Source organism: Somniosus microcephalus, chromosome 2, assembly GCF_052327205.1.
Source record: "Somniosus microcephalus isolate GS21.2 chromosome 2, FLI_Smic_1.0, whole genome shotgun sequence".
Lineage (NCBI taxonomy): Eukaryota > Metazoa > Chordata > Chondrichthyes > Squaliformes > Somniosidae > Somniosus > Somniosus microcephalus.
In genome coordinates, this window is record NC_140988.1 from 63266097 (window position 1) to 63285140 (window position 19044).

General features: G+C 42.9%; 1 protein-coding gene across 4 annotated transcripts in view; it reads left to right on the forward strand.

Moving 5' to 3' along the window:
- Positions 1-5045: 5045 nt before the first annotated feature.
- The window catches only part of LOC147122730 (annexin A5-like), a 78318-nt gene continuing 64319 nt past the window's right edge, over positions 5046-19044 (forward strand). The window contains exons 1-3 of one of the 4 annotated variants that reach the window (XM_086009928.1): positions 5046-5200; positions 5450-5476; positions 13533-13617. In XM_086009928.1, coding sequence (XP_085866054.1) covers positions 5459-5476; positions 13533-13617 — 103 coding nt within the window. In that variant the 5' untranslated portion in view covers positions 5046-5200; positions 5450-5458. Of the gene's footprint in view, positions 5201-5449; positions 5477-10118; positions 10208-13532; positions 13618-19044 lie in introns of those variants that run through there. The other 3 variants (XM_086009938.1, XM_086009918.1, XR_015081503.1) reach the window with 3 other exon arrangements.

Here is a 19044-nt window from a genome sequence, read left to right on the forward strand (position 1 = left end):
TTTGACTGCTGCCTTGTGGGTAGCCTAGCCTCATGGGTAATGTAGTCTTAATATATATACAGCTGGGTAGTGTAGTCTTAATACATACAGCTATATACAGCTCTACACAGCTCTACGGCGCCACCTAGTGTTCACTATAGAATGACATGTTTTTGATCGTTACACTCGCAGGGGGGTTTGCTGGTGCTGTTGGGAAGAATTTAAACTAGTTTGTCAGGGAGCTGGGAACCTAAGTGTGGGCCCAGAACAGAGAGGAAAAAAAACTAAGTGCAAGTTAGAAGAGTAGTCAGCAAAACTAGTAGGGAGCAGAACCAAAGGCCAACAGTAAAGAGGGTCAAAGTGCAGAAAAATATTAAACAGGCAAAGTTGAAGGCACTTTATCTAAATGCACGTAGCATTCGCAACAAGGTGGATGAATTAATGGCACTAATAGAAGTAAATGGGTATGATGTAATTGACATTAAAGAGACATGGTTGCAGGGTAACCAAAGCTGGGAACTGCATGTTCCAGGGTACTCAACATTTAGGAAGGACAGACAAAAAGGAAAAGGAGGTGGCGTAGCGCTGTTAATAAGGGATGAGATTGGTACGGTAGAGATAAAAGATCTTGGCTCGGCAGATCGTGATGTAGAACTGGAATCAGTTTGGGTGGAGCTAAGAAACAGCAAAGGGCGGAAAACATTGGTGGGAGTTGTGTATAGGCCACCAAACAGTAGTGGTAATGTAGGGCACAGTATCAATCAAGAGATTAGAAGTGCATGTAACAAGGGCAATACGGTAATCATGGGGGACTTTAATCTACATATTGACTGGGCAAATCAAATTACCACTAATGGTGTGGAGGACGAATTCTTGGAACGCATGCGAGATGGTTTCTTGGATCAGTATGTGTGTAATGTTATCTTAATACGTAATTACGAGTCTCACAAGCAGTTGTAGAGGAGTGCCATTTATTCAGTCCTGACTCTGTGTCCCCAGTACAGTATCTGAAGCATGGCCAAGATGGCGTCGGATCCCGCTCCCGGATATGACATCAGCCGTCAACCAGCTGTCAATCAAACCCCGCTGTCTTTACGACAGCTACGGTTATCCGTACAATGTGGAGGAACCAACCAGGGAACAGGCTATTCTGGATCTGGTACTGTGTAATGAGAAAGGGTTAATCAATAATCTTATGGTAAAGGGGCCTTTAGGGACAAGCGACCTTAATATGATTGAATTTTATATTAAGTTTGAGAGTGATGTAATCCAATCTGAAACTAAGGTCTTCAATCTAAACAAAGGAAACTACAAAGGTATGAGGGACAAGTTGGCCATAGTAGATTGGTAGATTGGGAGACTACACTAAAAGGTATGAAGGTGGACATACAAGGAAATAATGCATAATTTGCAACAAACATATATTCCTTTAGGGCATAAAAACCCAAAAGGAAAAGCGATGGCTAACAAAAGAAATTAAAGCTAGTATTAAGACAAAGGAGGAAGCTTATTAAGTTGCCAGAAAAAGCGATCAGCCTAAGGATTGGGATATTTTTAGAAATCAGCAAAGGGGGACTAAGAAATTGATAAAGAAAGGGAAAATGGAATATGAGCATCAACTAGCGAAAAATATAAAAACGGATTGTAAAAGCTTCTATAGGTATGTGAAAAGGAAAAGACTGGTGAAGGTAAACGTAGGTCCTTTACAGTCAGAGACGGGAGAATTTATAATGGGGGATGAGAAAATGGCAGAGAAATTAAATAAATACTTTGTTTCTGTCTTCACGGAGGAAGACACAAAAAACCTCCCAGAAATACGAGAAACCAAGGGTGTGGTGAGAATGAGGAACTTAAAGAAATTATTATTACTAGCAAAACTAATGGGACTAAAAGTTGATAAATCTCAAGGACTGGATGACCTACATCCTAGGGTTTTGAAAGAGGTGGTCATTGGGATAGTGGACGCATTGGTTGTCATCTTCCAAAATGCTATAGATTGGAGAATAGCAAATGTAACCCCGCTATTTAAGAAAGGAGGGAGAGAGAAAATGGGAAGCTACAGACCTGTTCGCCTCATATCAGTAGTTGGGAAAATGCTGGAATCTATTACAAAGGATGCAATAACTGGGCACTTAGAAACGAATAGTAAGATTGGGCAGAGTCAACATGGATTTATGAAAGGGAAGTCCTGTTTGACAAACCTATTGGAGTTCTTTGAGGATGTAACTAGTGGAGTAGACAAAGGGGAACCGGTAGATGTGGTGTATTTGGATTTTCAGAAGGCCTTCGATAAGGTCCCACACAGGAGGTTGGTGAACAAAATGAGGGCACATGGAATTGGGGGTAATATACTAGCATGGATTGAGAATTGGTTAACAGACAGAAAACAAAGAGTAGGTCTTTTTCAGGATGGCAGGCTGTGACTAGTGGGGTACTGCAAGGATCGGTGCTTGGGCCCCAGCTATTCACAATCTATATCAATGATTTGGATGAGGGGACTAAATGTAACATTTCCAAATTTGCTGATGACACAAAGCTAGGTGGCAGTGTCAGTTGTGAAGAGGATGTGAAAAGGATTCAAGGGGATCTCGACAGGCTCAGTGAGTGGGCAATAACATGGCAGATGGATTATAATGTGGATAAATGTGAAGTTATCCACTTTGGTAGAAAAAACAGAAAGGCAGAGTATTTCCTAAATGGTGAAAGATTGGGGAATGCAGATGCTCAAAGAGACCTGGGTGTCCTTGTACATGAGTCACTGAAAGTGAATGTGCAGGTGCAGCAAGCCATTAGGAAGGCAAATGATATGCTGGCCTTCATTACAAGAGGATTTGAGTAAAGAAGTCTTACTCCAATTATATCGGGCCTTGGTGAGACCACACCTGGAGTTCTGTGTACAATTTTGGTCTCCTTACCTAAGGAAGGATATACTTGCCATAGAGGGAGTGCAACGAAGGTTCACGAGATTGGTTCCTGGGATGGTGGGACTGTCGTATGAGAAGAGATTGAGTAAACTAGGCCTGTATTCTCTTGAATTCAGAAGAATGAGAGGGGATCTCATTGAAGCATACAAAATGATTACAGGGCTTGATAGGGTGAATGCTGGGAGAATGTTTCCCTTGGCTGGGGAGTCTAGAACCAGGGGCCACAGCCTCAGGATGAAGGGTAGGCCATTCAGGACTGAGATGAGAAGAAATTTCTTCACACAGAGGGTGGTGAATCTTTGGAATTCTCTACCCCAGAGGGCTGTGGATGCTCAGTCATTGGGTATATTCAAAACAGAAGTCGATAGGTTTCTGACTAGTAAGGGCATCAAGGGATATGGCGATAAGGCCGGTGAATGGAATTGAGGCAGAAGATCAGCCATGGTCTCATTGAATGGCGGAGCAGGCTCGAAGGGCCGAATGGCCTATTCCTGTTCCTATTTCTAATGCTGTGTATACATACATGCGAAGGCGAAGCACAGACGGTTCTGCATGAGCATTAACGATAAAACATCGCAAAAGATTCAGTTTAGGTGTCACAAATTCACCTTAAACTTGTCCACTTGAAGGTTTAACACTGTCCTTCCATGATCCCTAAAAATGACTTTGGGATCCCATCCTCGTCGCCAAAATGTAATATACTTGGGTAGAACAACTGAAGGACAGAGACAGGATGAGTTGTTAGTCCATGTGCTTGTTTATTAGGCCAGAGCAAACTGAGCATGCTCATACTAAACCATGTGATAATACATTACACCTTCTTTATTTGGGACCAGTCAAATACAGGAATCTCTACAGGGGCGTGGCACTGGAAAAACCCACCTGGTGGCACTTGGTCTCCAAAATAGTCCCGTTTCAGAAACTTTCGGAACTTGTTTCCAGAGTGCCCCATCATGATGAGAGTTTTTTTTGAGTCAAACATATTTATTTAAATATGATAGTACTTGTTACAACTCATCAATTGCATTATAAATCCATTACATTCATTAGCCGCAATAAAACAAAGCCTTAAAAACAGCTTTAGGGTTAACAGTACAGGTTGACTATCCCTTATCCGAAAACCTTGGGACCAGCTGTGTTTCGGTTTTCAGAAGGTATTATTTCAGACTGGGAAACTCTGAACATTAAATTAATTTGGTAATTAGTATTTGTATTTAATATAAATTTTAAAAGTTCAGGCTACCTCTTGCAACTGTTCCGTGTCTCATTCCCCTTCCTGCTTCTCTGTGCTGCCGCTCACAGTCTGTTTACAGCTCCCCCTGCTCCGTATCTGAATTCCTTGACTTAGCGGGGGTCTGGGGCTCGACTGCCGCCGCCAGTTGTGGGAAAGCCGGATATCGGCTGACTCCTACGCTAAGCTGGCCTGCAAATCAGGTCAGAAAAGCATCGGCCGCGTCGGGTCATGTTTGGCGCCACTCGGGTTATGTCGTGCGCACGACTTACGCTCCACAAAAAAACTTTCGGTTTTCGGTTTTCAGAAGTGCGGATAAAGGATAGTCTACCTGTATAAATGCAGTGGTAAATTTTACAGATAAATCAATAATATTAACAGTACAGGTACCCATAGTGAAAAACAATTTTACGCCAGTCCTATTGGCAATCTAGTGACTCCTCGTTTTTACTTGGTATTATCTAACCATGTAATATCATAGTCCTTATACACGGTCTTCAGCTTTTCCACGGAAAAGGAGCCATCCACTTTCTCAAAACACCGAATACGTGAATTTTCTTCTACTTACTGTTGTGATCAATGTTCGAGCGTTCGATCGTTATGATGAGATTCTTGATTTGGAGGTCTAAGAATTATTAATCATCAGTCTATGGTCATGAGCCTGATCCATTTCTACCAGATAGCTTCAGATGTATGGAATGTAACAATATCCCATCTTTCTAAAGCAGTTAGGTTCTCATTAATAAATATAGCCACTCCTTCACCTTTCTGACCTACTGCATCCTTCCTGAGTCCCTTGTAACCCATTGAACTGAATCTTTGAACCAACCTTGTTTGGAGTGAAAGGTGGAAAAGAAGAAAGACTGTAAAAATTCACACGAGCTAGAACTACAATCCCCAGCATACTGTGCTCCCGTCACAGTGCACCATTTCCTCAGGCAGGGTGGGGCCAGATGCTGTCCGAGTTGGAAAGTATGAGCTCACAGTTCTAGTGGTTTTTGGACTTGAGTTTGTGCAGACCCGGGAGAAGTCTTTGCAGAGCTAGGCTAAGAGACATTCTTTCATTGTAAGTATGTTTAATACGTTTTAAAACAAAACGGGGGAAGGGAAAAGGCAAAGAGCAAGATTTGTCTTTTCTGCTCAGTTGTACAGAATAGATGTCTAGATTAGAATTTGGATGTATATTTGAATTTAAAAATACAAAATGGTGACCCTGAAGAAACTTTGAAGTGACATTTTTGGAGCTAACTTTTCTACAAACTTTCCTTTTCTGGTTACTTCACTGACCTGCCTTTGCTCTGTTTGTTTTGACTAGACTGGGAAAATGGCATCGAAAGGGAAGGTAGGTCAAATATTTGCAACAAATTGAATGAAAAGCTGCTTTGTTTATACACACTAGTGATTAAATTGCAGATTGAATAACTTTAAAAGTGCTTTTAATGTAGAAAACTTATCAAAAAAGTTATATTTAGTTTCAATAATGTCAGACTGAAAAGAGTCAAACCCACATTTTCCAGCTAATACTATGGTAGGCTGAATTGCTGCAGATTGCTTTTTATAAAATGGGTGGAAATGTTGAACTGATTCCAAATATTTGAAAAAGCCACAGAAAACTTGAATCCTGACGGAATGCAGGCACACTGGGACTGCTGGACTGGATTTCTTTGTGCCTCATTTCTCTTTTTTCCCCCCACCCGAAAAAAAGGTCTTGATTTATCAGGTTTTGATTCTATGGTGTTGGTAACCTCTGTTACCTGACCCAAGTGAGCCTTGCCAGTGAGTGTCAGCAGGCTATTTGGTAGGTGGAGGGGGCACAATTGAGGCCAATCCTGCCCTAATCTGATTCCACATGAGTTTTGGCTATTTCTCTTCCTCATTCCCCCCCTCCCTTTCCCTAACCCAGTGATACTAAGGCTAATTATAACATCAAATTGAGATACGCTAGTTTAGTGTTGCCTGGGGATTGAACCTGAGACTTCTTTGATCTGTTTGGCTCAGATACTTACTGGATAAATGTGCTGAGACTTTTTTTTGGGGGTGGTGGTGGGAGCTGTAATATCTGCTTCTACTGATGCTTGGCGCCATTTATGTTCAGCTTTGAGGGCAGTGTGGTTTGTGGGTTTTTTTTCTCCACATAGTGCCAGTGCTGCTCTGACTGCACTGTCCTAAAGGCCAAACAGGACAAGGCTCACGATTAGAGTGTGGCAGCTGTGAACTAGTTCATCCAGTAGCCACAGCAGTGTGAGCTGTGGCTCAGTGGGTAGCACACTCGCCTCTGAGTCAGAAGACTGTAGGTTCAAGTCCCACTCCAGGGACTTGAGCACATAAAGCTAGGCTGACACTCCATCTTTCGGATGCGATGTTAAACCGAGGCCCTGTCTGCCCCCTCAAGTGGACGTAAAAGATCCCAAGGCACTATTTCGAAGAAGAGCAGGGGAGTTAACCCTGGTGTCCTGGACAATATTTATCCCTCAACCAACATCACAAAAACAGATTATCTGGTCGTTATCACATTGCTGTTTGTGGGAGCTTGCTGTGTGCAAATTGGCTGCTGTGTTTACCACATTACAACAGTGACTCCACTTCAAAAAGTACTTCATTGGCTGTAAAGCGCTTTGAGATGTCCGGTGCTCGTGAAAGGTGCTATATAAATGCAAGTTTTTCTTTTCTTGTCACCAAACCTCACCACTGGTGAATTCAGTCTGCCAAAGCAGGAATTTGTGAGAAATCAGCAGTAAGGTGTCATACATGTTAGAACTAGAGTGCTGCTCTATATAATTGTTGCTTTATTGGGATTGTGAATAAAACTAAATACATGTACTCTAAGTCTGTCATTTCTCAGATGAACATTGATCCTAAACACTGGTTTGTCGTGTTTTTTGTTTAATCTTTGTATGCATTATGCTTATTTAAAATAAAGGTTGCCTTTAATTAGGCTTGCTCCTTTTCAGTATCAGGTACTTGGTTGAGTGCAACATTTGCACAACAAAGGGATCTTTATTACATCTGGGGCCTCTGATTTCAAATATATTTTGTTTCCCCCAAACAACGTTCTCACATGCAGCTCATGTCACTTTTCATGGAATGTTTCAACTCTGTTTGAAGCTACGTTGCATTCTGGTGCTTTTAAGTGAGTAGCTGATATCTGAAAGAGAAACTGGCTTTGCATTTTTCCCTTGCTGTGTCCAGTGTTGTGGCTTGGAAATTTGATATAAATTATTGGAATTTTTTATAGTGTGCATAATTTTTTAATTGTCTTGAGTATAATGTCCTCTCTCTCTCTCTCTCTCTCTCCTTTTACAATTGGCAGTGGCTAGGCATAATACTTTAGCCAATGACTTTGCACCTATAGGTGACCTCAGCAGTACAGAGACACTACTCAGTGAATATCACTTTAAAAAACTGAGAGTGAGACATTTACGTAGAACACAATCTCCCATTGACCAAACTAGCAGTAAATCTTCTACCACCGTTCTGGAGAGAAATCCCTTTGTTTCAGTATTTTTTCCAGGTTGTGAAGGGATTGACTGCTGCTGATGTGTGGTTCCACAAGTACCAATGTTCGCCTTGCAGGTAGAGTGTAGCCGTACCCAACCTCTGCGATTTCTAACTCCTGGTTTGTCAGGAGCATAGTGATCGCCTGCCTCTGCATAAATATTGAACTGTTAGGACACAGTATCTAAGCCGCTAGCAGGAGCAGGAGTGCTCCTCCATGTGCTTTTTATGGCCCAGGAATCCCTCCTTCCTGACTTATCGGGGACGGCTTCCATGGGTCCCGGCTCCTGACGCAATTCCCACTCCCACCCGCTGGCGTTGACCTCATTCCCGCTGGCTTCAGTGGAGTTAAAATGGCATGGGCCTCATGCTGAACCCCCCGTGGGGATTCCCACACTCTACCCACCTTGCCTGCCCCAAACAGGGCTTAGATTTTTGTCATTACTCTTCTATGAAGCACCTTGGGACATTTTTCTGTTAAAGGCGCTAGATAAATGCAAGATGGTGGTGGTAGCTCTCCAGTATTTCTCCAAAAGACCCATCCTTCATACATGAGCCTCAAAAGCAAATATTTGTGGCCTGTTCAACAGTGGAGAGTATTGCAGCCAAGCCCAATCCTCTACCAGTGCAGACCATGTCCAGCAGATGTCACTGGCTAGCAGTCAGGAGCAGGAACCTTGGCTGATATTGTTCGTCTTTCATTGCTATGAGTGATGACTCCAATTCTACTGCCTCTACCACCATCCTTGGCTGAGATCCCCTAACTCGGCATAGGTCTGGATGTGAAGGTGGAAACTGATGCCCTGTAGAGCTCATGCTATCATGGGATGGGGGGAGGTGGAGCATTTCACTTTTTAATAATAGTTTCACGGTACCTCTTCAGGTGAATGGTACATGACTTTGTTTTCAGGCCAGTCATCCCATTTTCTAGTTCTATTTTGTTTAATAATAACCATACTCCTTATTCCATTGAATTTAAATACTGAATATAAATTTTACCATTGTGATGCAAATATCCGTGCACCTACAGTTTAGAAAAAAAGCATCAAGTTGCCAGTAACCATGAATGAGCGGGCCTCAATCTTCACTTGTATGTAAAGTGTATATCACGGCTGAGCATAATCCTGTTCTCAACTGGGCTCCACACGAGCACCTTCTAGCAATGGTCACTGGGTAGAGAGCAGGAGAAGGAATGCTGGCTTCCAACCCCTTCCCAAAACAGCTGATTGTAGTGCCCCAAATTAGATCAGCCAACTCAACACCAATTGAGAATGGAACCTGCTCAGGCCTGGGGTTAAAATGCAGTCGGGCCCCAATTTTTGTCATCCGATCTGCACAAGTCCGGTAGGATCCGGCTGCCGAAAACAGCAGCTTAAAGTTACAGCCTGCGGGCAAGCAGCGGGATTGGAGGGATACGTCTCTGCTCCTATTTTTAACTGCCCACCCGCCTCGTGTCCTCTGGGCGAGCAGGGTTAAAATCAAGCCTAATATGCTGAGATTTCTATCTTGTACTGTTATATAGTGCCAGAATCTTCAATTGGTAGAACAATTGAAATAGACTTTGAAGTAAGGCTTTGGTGAGCTGAAAAACAAAGCATTTAAAAGTAACATTGGTGTGCTTACAACTTCTTGTGTATAGATTTTCCTCTACTTTCTTGCTTTATTTGAGTGTTTGTGGCCTGTTGCACTGCTCCCTATCCTGATTAATCAATCTCTTCGGTATTGATTTAGCTAATCTTAAATTTTGGGATGCAATGGTCCCAGTTGTCAGAACTCTTAACGATTTAGATCACTCCACAGATCACTTTAAATGTCCATAGTCTTCAATTTTAAACAGCCTTTACTTGGATTTCTTATTTTGCCCTGTTTCTATCTTTTTTTCCCCCTTCCTTGCACCAATTTCAGTGTCTGCAGCGAGATAATGTGGTTAATAAGTTACTACATTTGATTTGACTAGACTTGGTTTATGAATAACTGAGCTTTCCGAGCTAAAGCCAACCTTCTGAACTCTGGTTTGCTGACCCTGTTCACAGCTTCAAACATTGCTGTTATGTTGAATTAATGTTTCTGAATTGGAACAGGAAATAGCTGATGCTGTATAAAGCCTAGCTGTTGGGAAACAAGGCAGGGTTAAGAGATTTTAAAGTTGAATGCTGAGCATGAGCCAAGGTAAGTTTAATGTTCTTGCTGAAGTACTGTATATGGAGAGGCAGTGCACTTCACCTGGAAGTGTAGGGCTGGGTTTCTAGATCTTCAGAATTTGAAGTACTTTGATTTGAATACAGTATCCTCATTAAAAAATAACGTATACTTGTTTCCTCTTTTATCCAAATTTTAAAAAATAGAAGAGGAGATCTTTAGGACAGTGGCGGTGGCAGAATCTAAACCATGCAGGGATAGCGTATTGTACTGTGTGCATCTTGTATGCTACAACACAAATTAAACATTTCTATTAAAAGGGCACTATCCTGGTTAATACTCCCTCTAGACAAAGAGTAGCTTTTGGGCTGGTGATGCACAGTGGATGATACTAACTTTCATGGTCTAGACTTTCATGGTCCTTCGCTTCAGCTTGTGGGTAAGTTACTTTATTTTTATTGTGCTGGCTGCTGTGTAATTCTATGTCCTGGTTCACCTCTCAGTCCTCGAACCCTCCCTTTCTCCCAGGAAGCAGATGTAAAAGCCCTGAGAGAGGTGGACCTTGTCTGTTATTTTGAGGACGTAAGTGCAACCACTGGTGGGAATGAGTGGGATTCACACATCTGCCCCTCCCCAAATCTTTTGCCTTGAGTTATAACCTCTTCCCCTTCCCAGCTCCAGAACTGTTGATAGATTTTATTTTTTCCTTTATCATCCTCCCGTACTCTATATATAATATGCCGCTTCCTTTCCACCTTGTATCAAACTTGGCGCCTGCTCTTTTGACACTAGAGTTAAAACCTTGTTCCCATTTTTAACTAATTGGTTTCACATGTCTTTATATGGTATCTCCAGTGCTTACACCAGAGTTGTCTATAGTTTAAAGCTGAACACTGGCATCTTTATAATGTTATCTGGAATCAACTTACACCAAGATACTGGAAACTACAGAAATTCCTTTCTATCTTTTTTTCTTTCATCTCAATAATACCGAACTAGTTAAGTGCTTTTATCTCTAAAATAACTTTATTTTAAATCGCTTGCAACTTTGGCAAACTTGCTGTAGCATTAGTGGACATATTGGCCTGTGGTAAGATGACAGCAGCATGACTAATGTGTGCTGCCCATATTCTATATTGCAGAGTCGTTCTCAAAACATTGCTGCTATTTTTTTTAAAAAGAAGCAAAGTAGCACTATTAAACTGAGTGTCTGGGCAAAAATTATGTTGAGCCATGAGTATCCTTCCATCCAGCATTAAACTTTAAACATCTTGCTGTAAACTATAAATATCTTGCACTTTTAAATTGTACAAAAATGGGAGGCAGAGGCAGTCAAGTCCACTATTGATCAAATTGTTCCAAATGAGAATTTTGGTGACATGGTATGTTGGCTAATGAGTGATAGCTCAATACTAGCACACACGGTTAACATAGTTTTGGTTCTTGAATGGGAATTGGTATGATCACCTGGCACTAGATGGATGGATAGCTCTCTTCATCTCAGGTTTAGGTGTTCAAAAGGCCTCTTAAACCAACTGCACAGGAGTATTCACCTAGAGATTTATAGAGTAGAACATTTGATTCAACTTTTTTTGGAAGCTGCATATTCCTAAATGCCTCCAACCATTGCCTAAAATCCTGGTGATCATGTGTAATGGATATCTGTCACAGGAGCTTTTACCCAGTCAGGTGTTCTTCGAATCATAGAATGGTTTTAGCACAGAAGGAGGCCATTCGGCCCGTCGAGCCCATGCCAGCTCTCTGCAAGAGCACTTCAACTAGTCCCACTCCCCCGCCCTTTCCCCGTAGCCCTGTAAATTCTTTTCCTTCAGGTACTTATCCAATTCCCTTTTGAAAGCCACGATTGAATCTGCCTCCACCACCCTTTCAGGCAGTGCATTCCAGATATTAACCACTTGCTGCGTAAAAAAATGTTTTCCCTCATGTTACCTTTTGGTTCTTTTGCCAATCACCTTAAATCTGTGTCCTCTGGTTCTCGACCTTTCCGCCAATGGGAACAGTTTCTCTCTATCTCTATCTTCCTTGGTGAAGATAGATACAAAGTACTCATTTAGTACCTCAGCCATGCCCTCTGCCTCCATGCATAGATCTCCTTTTGGTCCCTAATCGGCCCCACCTCCTTTTACTCCCTGTTTATTATTTATATGCCTATATACAAGACATCTAGAAGTGTTGCTTTTATCACTGTAATCTAAGTACTCTGGAAGTATAAGTCTGATGTTTTAAACACAGTTGTGACCCCATCAATGTAATTTGTTTTTAACCTGGCTCTAAACGCAAGACAGTAAACATATCCTCTAGAGAATGACCATTAATTGTTTGACTTCTCATTTGCAAATTATCTAATCAATTTGTGGGACTCATTGTCTACCATGACACAACCTCTATTTGTGTGAATATAAAGTTCTGGCTTAATTTCAAAACTTTACAAGTGAAAAGAGGAAGGCAGAAGCTTTGTAATGTGTGATGAGTGGCTCAACTCCTTCCCCCCCCCCCCCCCCCCCCAAACGCCTCTTCACCATATAGCAGCCCAAAGTGAGGGGTGTGATGGCATGCTCGCCACTCATCTGGATGGGTGCAGCTGTAATCAAACTGAAGGAAGCTCGAGACTTTCTAAGACCGAGCATTTGCTTAATCCTGCCACTGGTCTTCAATCTACCCCTACCCCTGCCACCATGAGCGCACTGTTGGTGTAGTATATATAATCTATAGTATATACTGCAGCACATTGTGAAGCTTTCTTTGACAGCACCTCCCAGCAATGTTAGTTCTACCAAAAAGGGCAAGAAGATCAAAGGAAGAACATCACTTCCAAGTCTCTCACCATCCTGACTTGGACATAAAGTGCCATTCCTTCATCGTTGGCTGTATCCAAATCATGGAATTCTCTAACTAACGCCATTGTGGGAGCATCAACAACACAGGACTGCAGTAGTTCAGGAGCACGTCCACCTTCTCAGGAGCCAGGGATGGGCAACAAATGCACCCTTGCCATCATCACCCACATCTTGAAACTACATTTTTAAAACTTCAGGAACTGTTGCACTTTCTGGAGTAGGAAATTTGTTTTAATTCATCTTTTTAAAATAGTTAATGAAGCTCAAACTTAATCTTGATTTATACATTATCCAAAACTGTTCCTGTGCAGTAAATGTTAGATTTTTGGGGGTATATTTGTATTAAATCAGTAATATATACAAAGATTCAGTGTTGCTGCATTTTGTTGAGAGTGCTCAAACAGTGAGGATGCACATTAGGGACAAATTGGGTACAGTGAGGTAATGTATAATTTGGTATGATGTTTGTTGTGGGGGGAGGGGGGGGGAGCAATAAAATGGGACTTTGTAAAATTAGCTCAAATTCACCACAGCAAGAAGGGTCAAATGGTTTGCCTTGTGCTTTTTAAAAAAAAAAAAAAAAAAAACATTTCTGTAAATTTTGGCTATTTAGTATTGAGTGACTAAAGTTACAGAATGGCAGTATGATTCAGTTAGATGAAGTTGTGGCTCTGTCCAGTAGCGCTAAGGTGTATAATGAAAAGTCACTCCTGGAGCACAGCTTCAGCAATACTGTGGGCAATGAAGGTACAGTCCGAGAATCCATAATGTGTAATATTTCACAACAACATTAAAGTTTGTCATTTAGGAGCTGTTTATAGACTTGAGTTTACAAACTTTTATAATCCTATAGCTGTCTATATTTAAAATAAAAACTGATACTTTTCATTGCAATTTGCTGGCTAGGCTCCAAGAGGAATTATTAAGGACTACCCAAACTTTGATGCCAATCATGATGCAGAGGTGCTTCGAAAAGCAATGAAAGGACTGGGTAAGTACTCTTATATTAACACCAATCTTGGAAATACATAATACTCTAAAACTAGAAAATATTTCTTCTGTAATTTTCTTGTCGTCATTCTTATTAGTCTATAATTAAAGATAGTCACTGAACACATTGAAAATTTTCAGCTGATCAGAGCAAGCCAGCATAGATTTGTAAAGGGTAGGTCATACCTGATGAACCTGATTACATTTTTTGAAGAGGTGACTAAAGTAGAGGACTCTGGAGTATCTATCGATCGAAGGCATTTGATAAAGTCCCTCATAAGAGACTGTTGGCTAAAGTTGAAACTCCTGGAATTGAAGGTAAATTATTGACCTAGTTAGGAAATTGGCTGAGCAGCAGGAGATAGAGAGTAGGGATAATGGGCAGGTATTCTAATTGGCGGGTGGTGCCCCGCAAGGATCTGTGTTGAGGCCTCAAATATTCACCGTATATGGCTTATGGGGCTTTGGTTAACATTCAAATGCTGACAGCTCTGACAAAGCAGCACTTCACTAGAGTCAGTCTGGATTACACGCCCCCGTTCAAGAGCCTAGCTTAAGCCAAAGCCTTTTGACTTCTCCCTCCCCCAATAAGGCTTTGCTTTGATACCCCACAAATTCATAGTACTTCCAAACATAACCACAGTGCAACAGGCATCTTATCTTAATTACTAACCTCAAGCTCTACATACTTACTAGACTTTTGGCATCCTGATAATTGAAAATTTTGCACAGATGTTTTACTTGTACTGGGGTACTCCTCCATGTTGAACAAAACTTGGAAGAAGCACTGAGTAGCAATGGCACAGAATGTACTCTGGGTGGGGGACTTCAATGTCCATCACCAAGAGTGGCTTGGCAGCACCACTACTGACTGGGCTGGCCGAGTCCTGAAGGACATAACTGCCAGTCTGGGCCTGCGACAGGTGGTGAGTGAACCAACACGAGGGAAAAACCTACTTGACCTCGTCCTCACCAATCGACCTGTCGCAGATGCATCTGTCCATGACAGTATTGGTAGCAGTGACCACCGCACAGTCATTGTGGAGACGAAGTCCTGTCTTTACAATGAGGACACATTCCATCGTGTTGTGTGGCACTACCACCATGCTAAATGGGAAAGATTCAGAACCGATCTAGCAGCTTTAACTGGGCATCCATAAGGCGCTGTGGGCCATCAGCAGCAGCAGAATTGTATTCCACCACAATCTGTAATCTCATGGCCTGGCATATCCCTCACTCTACCATTACCACCAAGCCAGGGGACCAACCCTGGTTCAATAAGTGTGATAAATCCATGTAGTGAGACAAGGAACTCGAAGAGGTGAGGTATTAGGATTAATACGAGTACTTTATTAAACGACTACGAAACAACCAGGCCGGCCTGCATCCAGGCATTGCACCTTTGCTGACCTTAACAGGAAGCAAACCCCTGACCTTGGCAGCAGCATTGGCTACAGCACCACCTGGCGGATAACCTTAATCATAACATCTCAGATTACTATATCCCTCCCCCCTTAAGATTTCAGTATGAATTTCTTAAACAACCATTCCTGAGGGTCACATAAGAAGTCTCCATTCACCATGTTCCATACTTGACGAATCTAACAGGTCAGTATCAATCTCTCTGGTGGCTTGCGAGACCTTTGTGAACGTCTGACAGTAAAGTCCCTGCTTGTTTGTGGTGAAGCCACCAGCTGCTCCTGAGCAGTGCTCGGAGTATCTGACTGCAACGATGGTTCCCTCTTGACGAATGGGTTCCTGTGGAATTGTCTCTGTCCCTGGTGGTGGCACCACAGATGCACTTGGATAACTGGGGGCAAACCTGTCCTCAGCCATTGCATCTGGAACCTTCATTTCAATTTCCCCTTGTCTGGTAAGTATCTGATCTACATGTCTGCGTACTACCCTACCATCACCCAACATAACCTTGTATGATACGGGACCGGTCATTGAGTCTATGAAGCAGGAATCCACTTGGGTCCATAACTGAAATTCCTGGTAAGGACCGCATCTCCTTCTCCAAAACTTCGGCTTTGTTCTTTTGTCATGGTTCTCTTTTTGTTTGTTTTGTCTGTTTTCCATTTTCCTTTTTAGGTCTGGGTGGACAAGGTCAAGAGTGGAGCGTAGTCTACGACCTAATAACATCTCAGCAGGAGAGAGTCCTGTGGTGGATTGAGGTGTTATTCTGTAGCTGAACAGAACCCGTGACACTTTGGCTGCTAAACTCCCTTCTGCACTTTTTTTCATCATCTCTTTAAATGTTTGTACGGCTCTCTCCACAAGCCCATTTGAGGATGGATGATATGGAGCCGAGGTCACCTGCACTATGCCATTTTTTCTCAAGAACACTTTTTTGTCTCTATACTCACAAAACAAGTGGCATTGTCACTTACCACGATTTCCGGTAGCCCTTGATTACTGAAGCTCCGATGCAGGCAGTCTATAGTAGTAGTGGCGGAAGCAGAATTTACAGGATAAACATCCATCCATTTGGAATGTGCATTAATGATTATGAGGAACATCTTCCCCATGAATGGACCCGCATAATCTACGTGCAATCTTCTCCATGGTTTATCCGGCCACTCCCAGGAGTGGAGAGGAGCCGGTGCCTTCCGGTGTTCCTGACAAGTGCTGCATGTCTTGACTAGATTTTCTATCTCCTCATCTAGCTTTGGCCACCACAAGTAACTCCCAGCCAAGGCTTTCATACGCGAGACCCCAGGATGACACTGATGTAGTTGTTCTAGGATAGACTGTCGTGCTGGCTGTGGAATAATCACTCGTGCTCCCCACAACACGCAACCATCCTGCACACTCAGCTCTGTTTTCCTGACACTGTAGGGTGTGAAGTCAGCCCCTTCCGGATGCTGTGGCCATCCCCTCACCACATATTCTCGAACTCTAGACAGTACTGGATCTTTACCTGTCCATGTTCTTACTTGCTCTGCAGTCACAAGTGCCGTGTCAGTGTCCTCCAACATCAACACTCTGTCCTCTGGAGCTGCAAGGATAGGTGTGCCTGGCAGTGGAAGACGGCTCAAGGCATTTGCGTTCCCATGGTACTTGCCCGCCTTGTAGACGATGACATACTCATATGCCCTCAACGTCACGGCCCACCTCTGGATCCGGGGTGACACCATCTGTGGAACTGCTTTCATTTCATTGAAAAGAGAGAGAAGAGATTTATGATCGGTGCATATGGTGAACTTCCTGCCATATATGTACTTGTGGAGCCTCTGTAACCCAAACATGACTGCTAACCCCTCTTTGTCTAACTGGGAATAGTTTTTTTTCCGCTGGTGTTAGAGAAGCTCAGCCTCTACCTTTGGCTTCATGGCATAAGGCACAGGTTGTTGTTTAAGAACCTTGGCGGTGCCTCCTTGTCTACATAAATCTTAGCTGGGGGGCCATTAAATGTGCCAAGTTCCTCCTTGAACACATTCTCATGTTCACTCAACACTTCTTGCAAAGTCAACTGTTTGCCCGCATCTATTTGATGTACTGCTCCCCAGTCTAATTTAAGTTTTTTTATCCAGCCCCGACCTAACGGGTTTGGTCCGGTATCCGATACTATAACTACAGGTAGCTGTTCCACTGTGTCCCTGTGTTGCACAGTTACCTTAGCTGTACCTAATGTCGCTAGTTGTTCACCTGTATGTTTTAAGATGCAGGGAGCAAGGCTTTAACTCTGGAACTTTTGCATGGCTCCACAATTTTGAGTACTCTGCCTTGTTCATTATGGTTACGCCGCACCCTGTATCCACTTCAAAGTTCACCTTAGAGTCATTTACTGTCAGTTGCAATGTGATGGGAGCCACTTTTGGAATGTTCTTTAACATGCTATACATTATGAACATGTCCTCTTCTTCCTCAGCTTCCCCACTGATGTGGTGTGCTCCATGTTTTTTCACTTCTCTCCCTTGGTTTTGCTATCCTCCCCCTTTTGGTTTGGATTCCTCCACGGGTGATTTCGCCCTGCAAGCTCGTTTTATGTGTCCTTGTTGCCCACACTTGTAGCACTTTTCCTCCAGAAACCGGCATTCACTCGCCAGGTGATCGCCCTTGCATCTATAACCGGCCTTCACATGCTCACGTTGTGGTTTCTGACGCATGTTCAACTTGTGCACAACAACCTGACCTGCAACTTGCGTAGCATTAGCCCTGTCTGAACCCTGTATTTCTTTTACATCTCGGTTTGCTGTCTCTATGGCTTGAGCAAGTTCCAATGCTCTTTCATAAGTAAGCTCAGTCTCGGATAATAATCTACGCTGCATTCGGTCGTCCATAATGCCGCAAACTAGCCTATCTCGCAGCATTTCCTTCAGGTTGTTCCCATAATTGCAATCTTGTGCTAATTTACGCAACACCGCTACATAGTCCATTACACTCTCTTCCTCTTCTGTTCCTTGAATTAAACTTGAACCGCTGTACAATCTCACTAGGCTTAGGTTTGAAATGTTCCTTTAGCAAGGCCACTAATTCAACAAATGATCTGTCGCCAGGCTTTTCAGGACTGAGCAGATTCTCCATCAAACTGTAGGTTTTGCTTCCCACTGAACTAAGCAGAATGGCTTTCCTTTTTCCGGCATCATTTATTTCATTTGCTTCGAAAAAATAACCCAACGCTTCACAGTATTCCTCCCAGGTTTGTGCTTGAATATCAAAAGCGGAGACCATTTCTACCGTGGCAGCCATGCTCTCTTCCAACTGGTAGCTAACTTTAGCTTGTGATTTTGTCGTTTAAATGTCCTGGCAGACTTCTCTTCTTTATTCAGGGTCCTGTTTTACCTCGTCGCCAAATGTGATAAATCCATGTAGTGAGACAAAGAACTCGAAGAGGCGCGGTATTAGGATTAATACGAGTACTTTATTAAACGACTGCGAAACAACCAGGCCGGCCTGCATCCAGGCATTGCACCTTTGCTGACCTTAACAGGAAGCAAACCCCTGACCTTAGCAGCAGCATTGGCTACAGCACCACCTGGTGGATAACCTTAATCATAACATCAGATTACTATAATAAGGAGTGTAGAAGAGCATGCCAGAAGCAGCACCAGGCGTACCTAAAAATGAGGTGCCAACCTGGGAAAACTGCAACACAGGACTACATGTATGCTAAAAAGCGTAAGCAGTATGCTATAGACAGGGCTAAGCGATCCCACAATCAACGGATCAGATCAAAGCTCTGCAGTCCTGCTACATCCAGTCGTGAATGGTGGTGGACCATTAAACAACTAACGGGAGGAGGATGCTCCATGAATAACCCCATCCTCAATGATGGTGGAGCCCAGCACGTGAGTGCAAAAGACAAGGCTGAAGCATTTGCAACCATCTTCAGCCAGAAGTGCCGAGTGGATGATCCATATCGGCCTACTCCTGAGGTCCCCACCATCACAGAAGCCAGTCTTCAGCCAATTCAATTCACTCC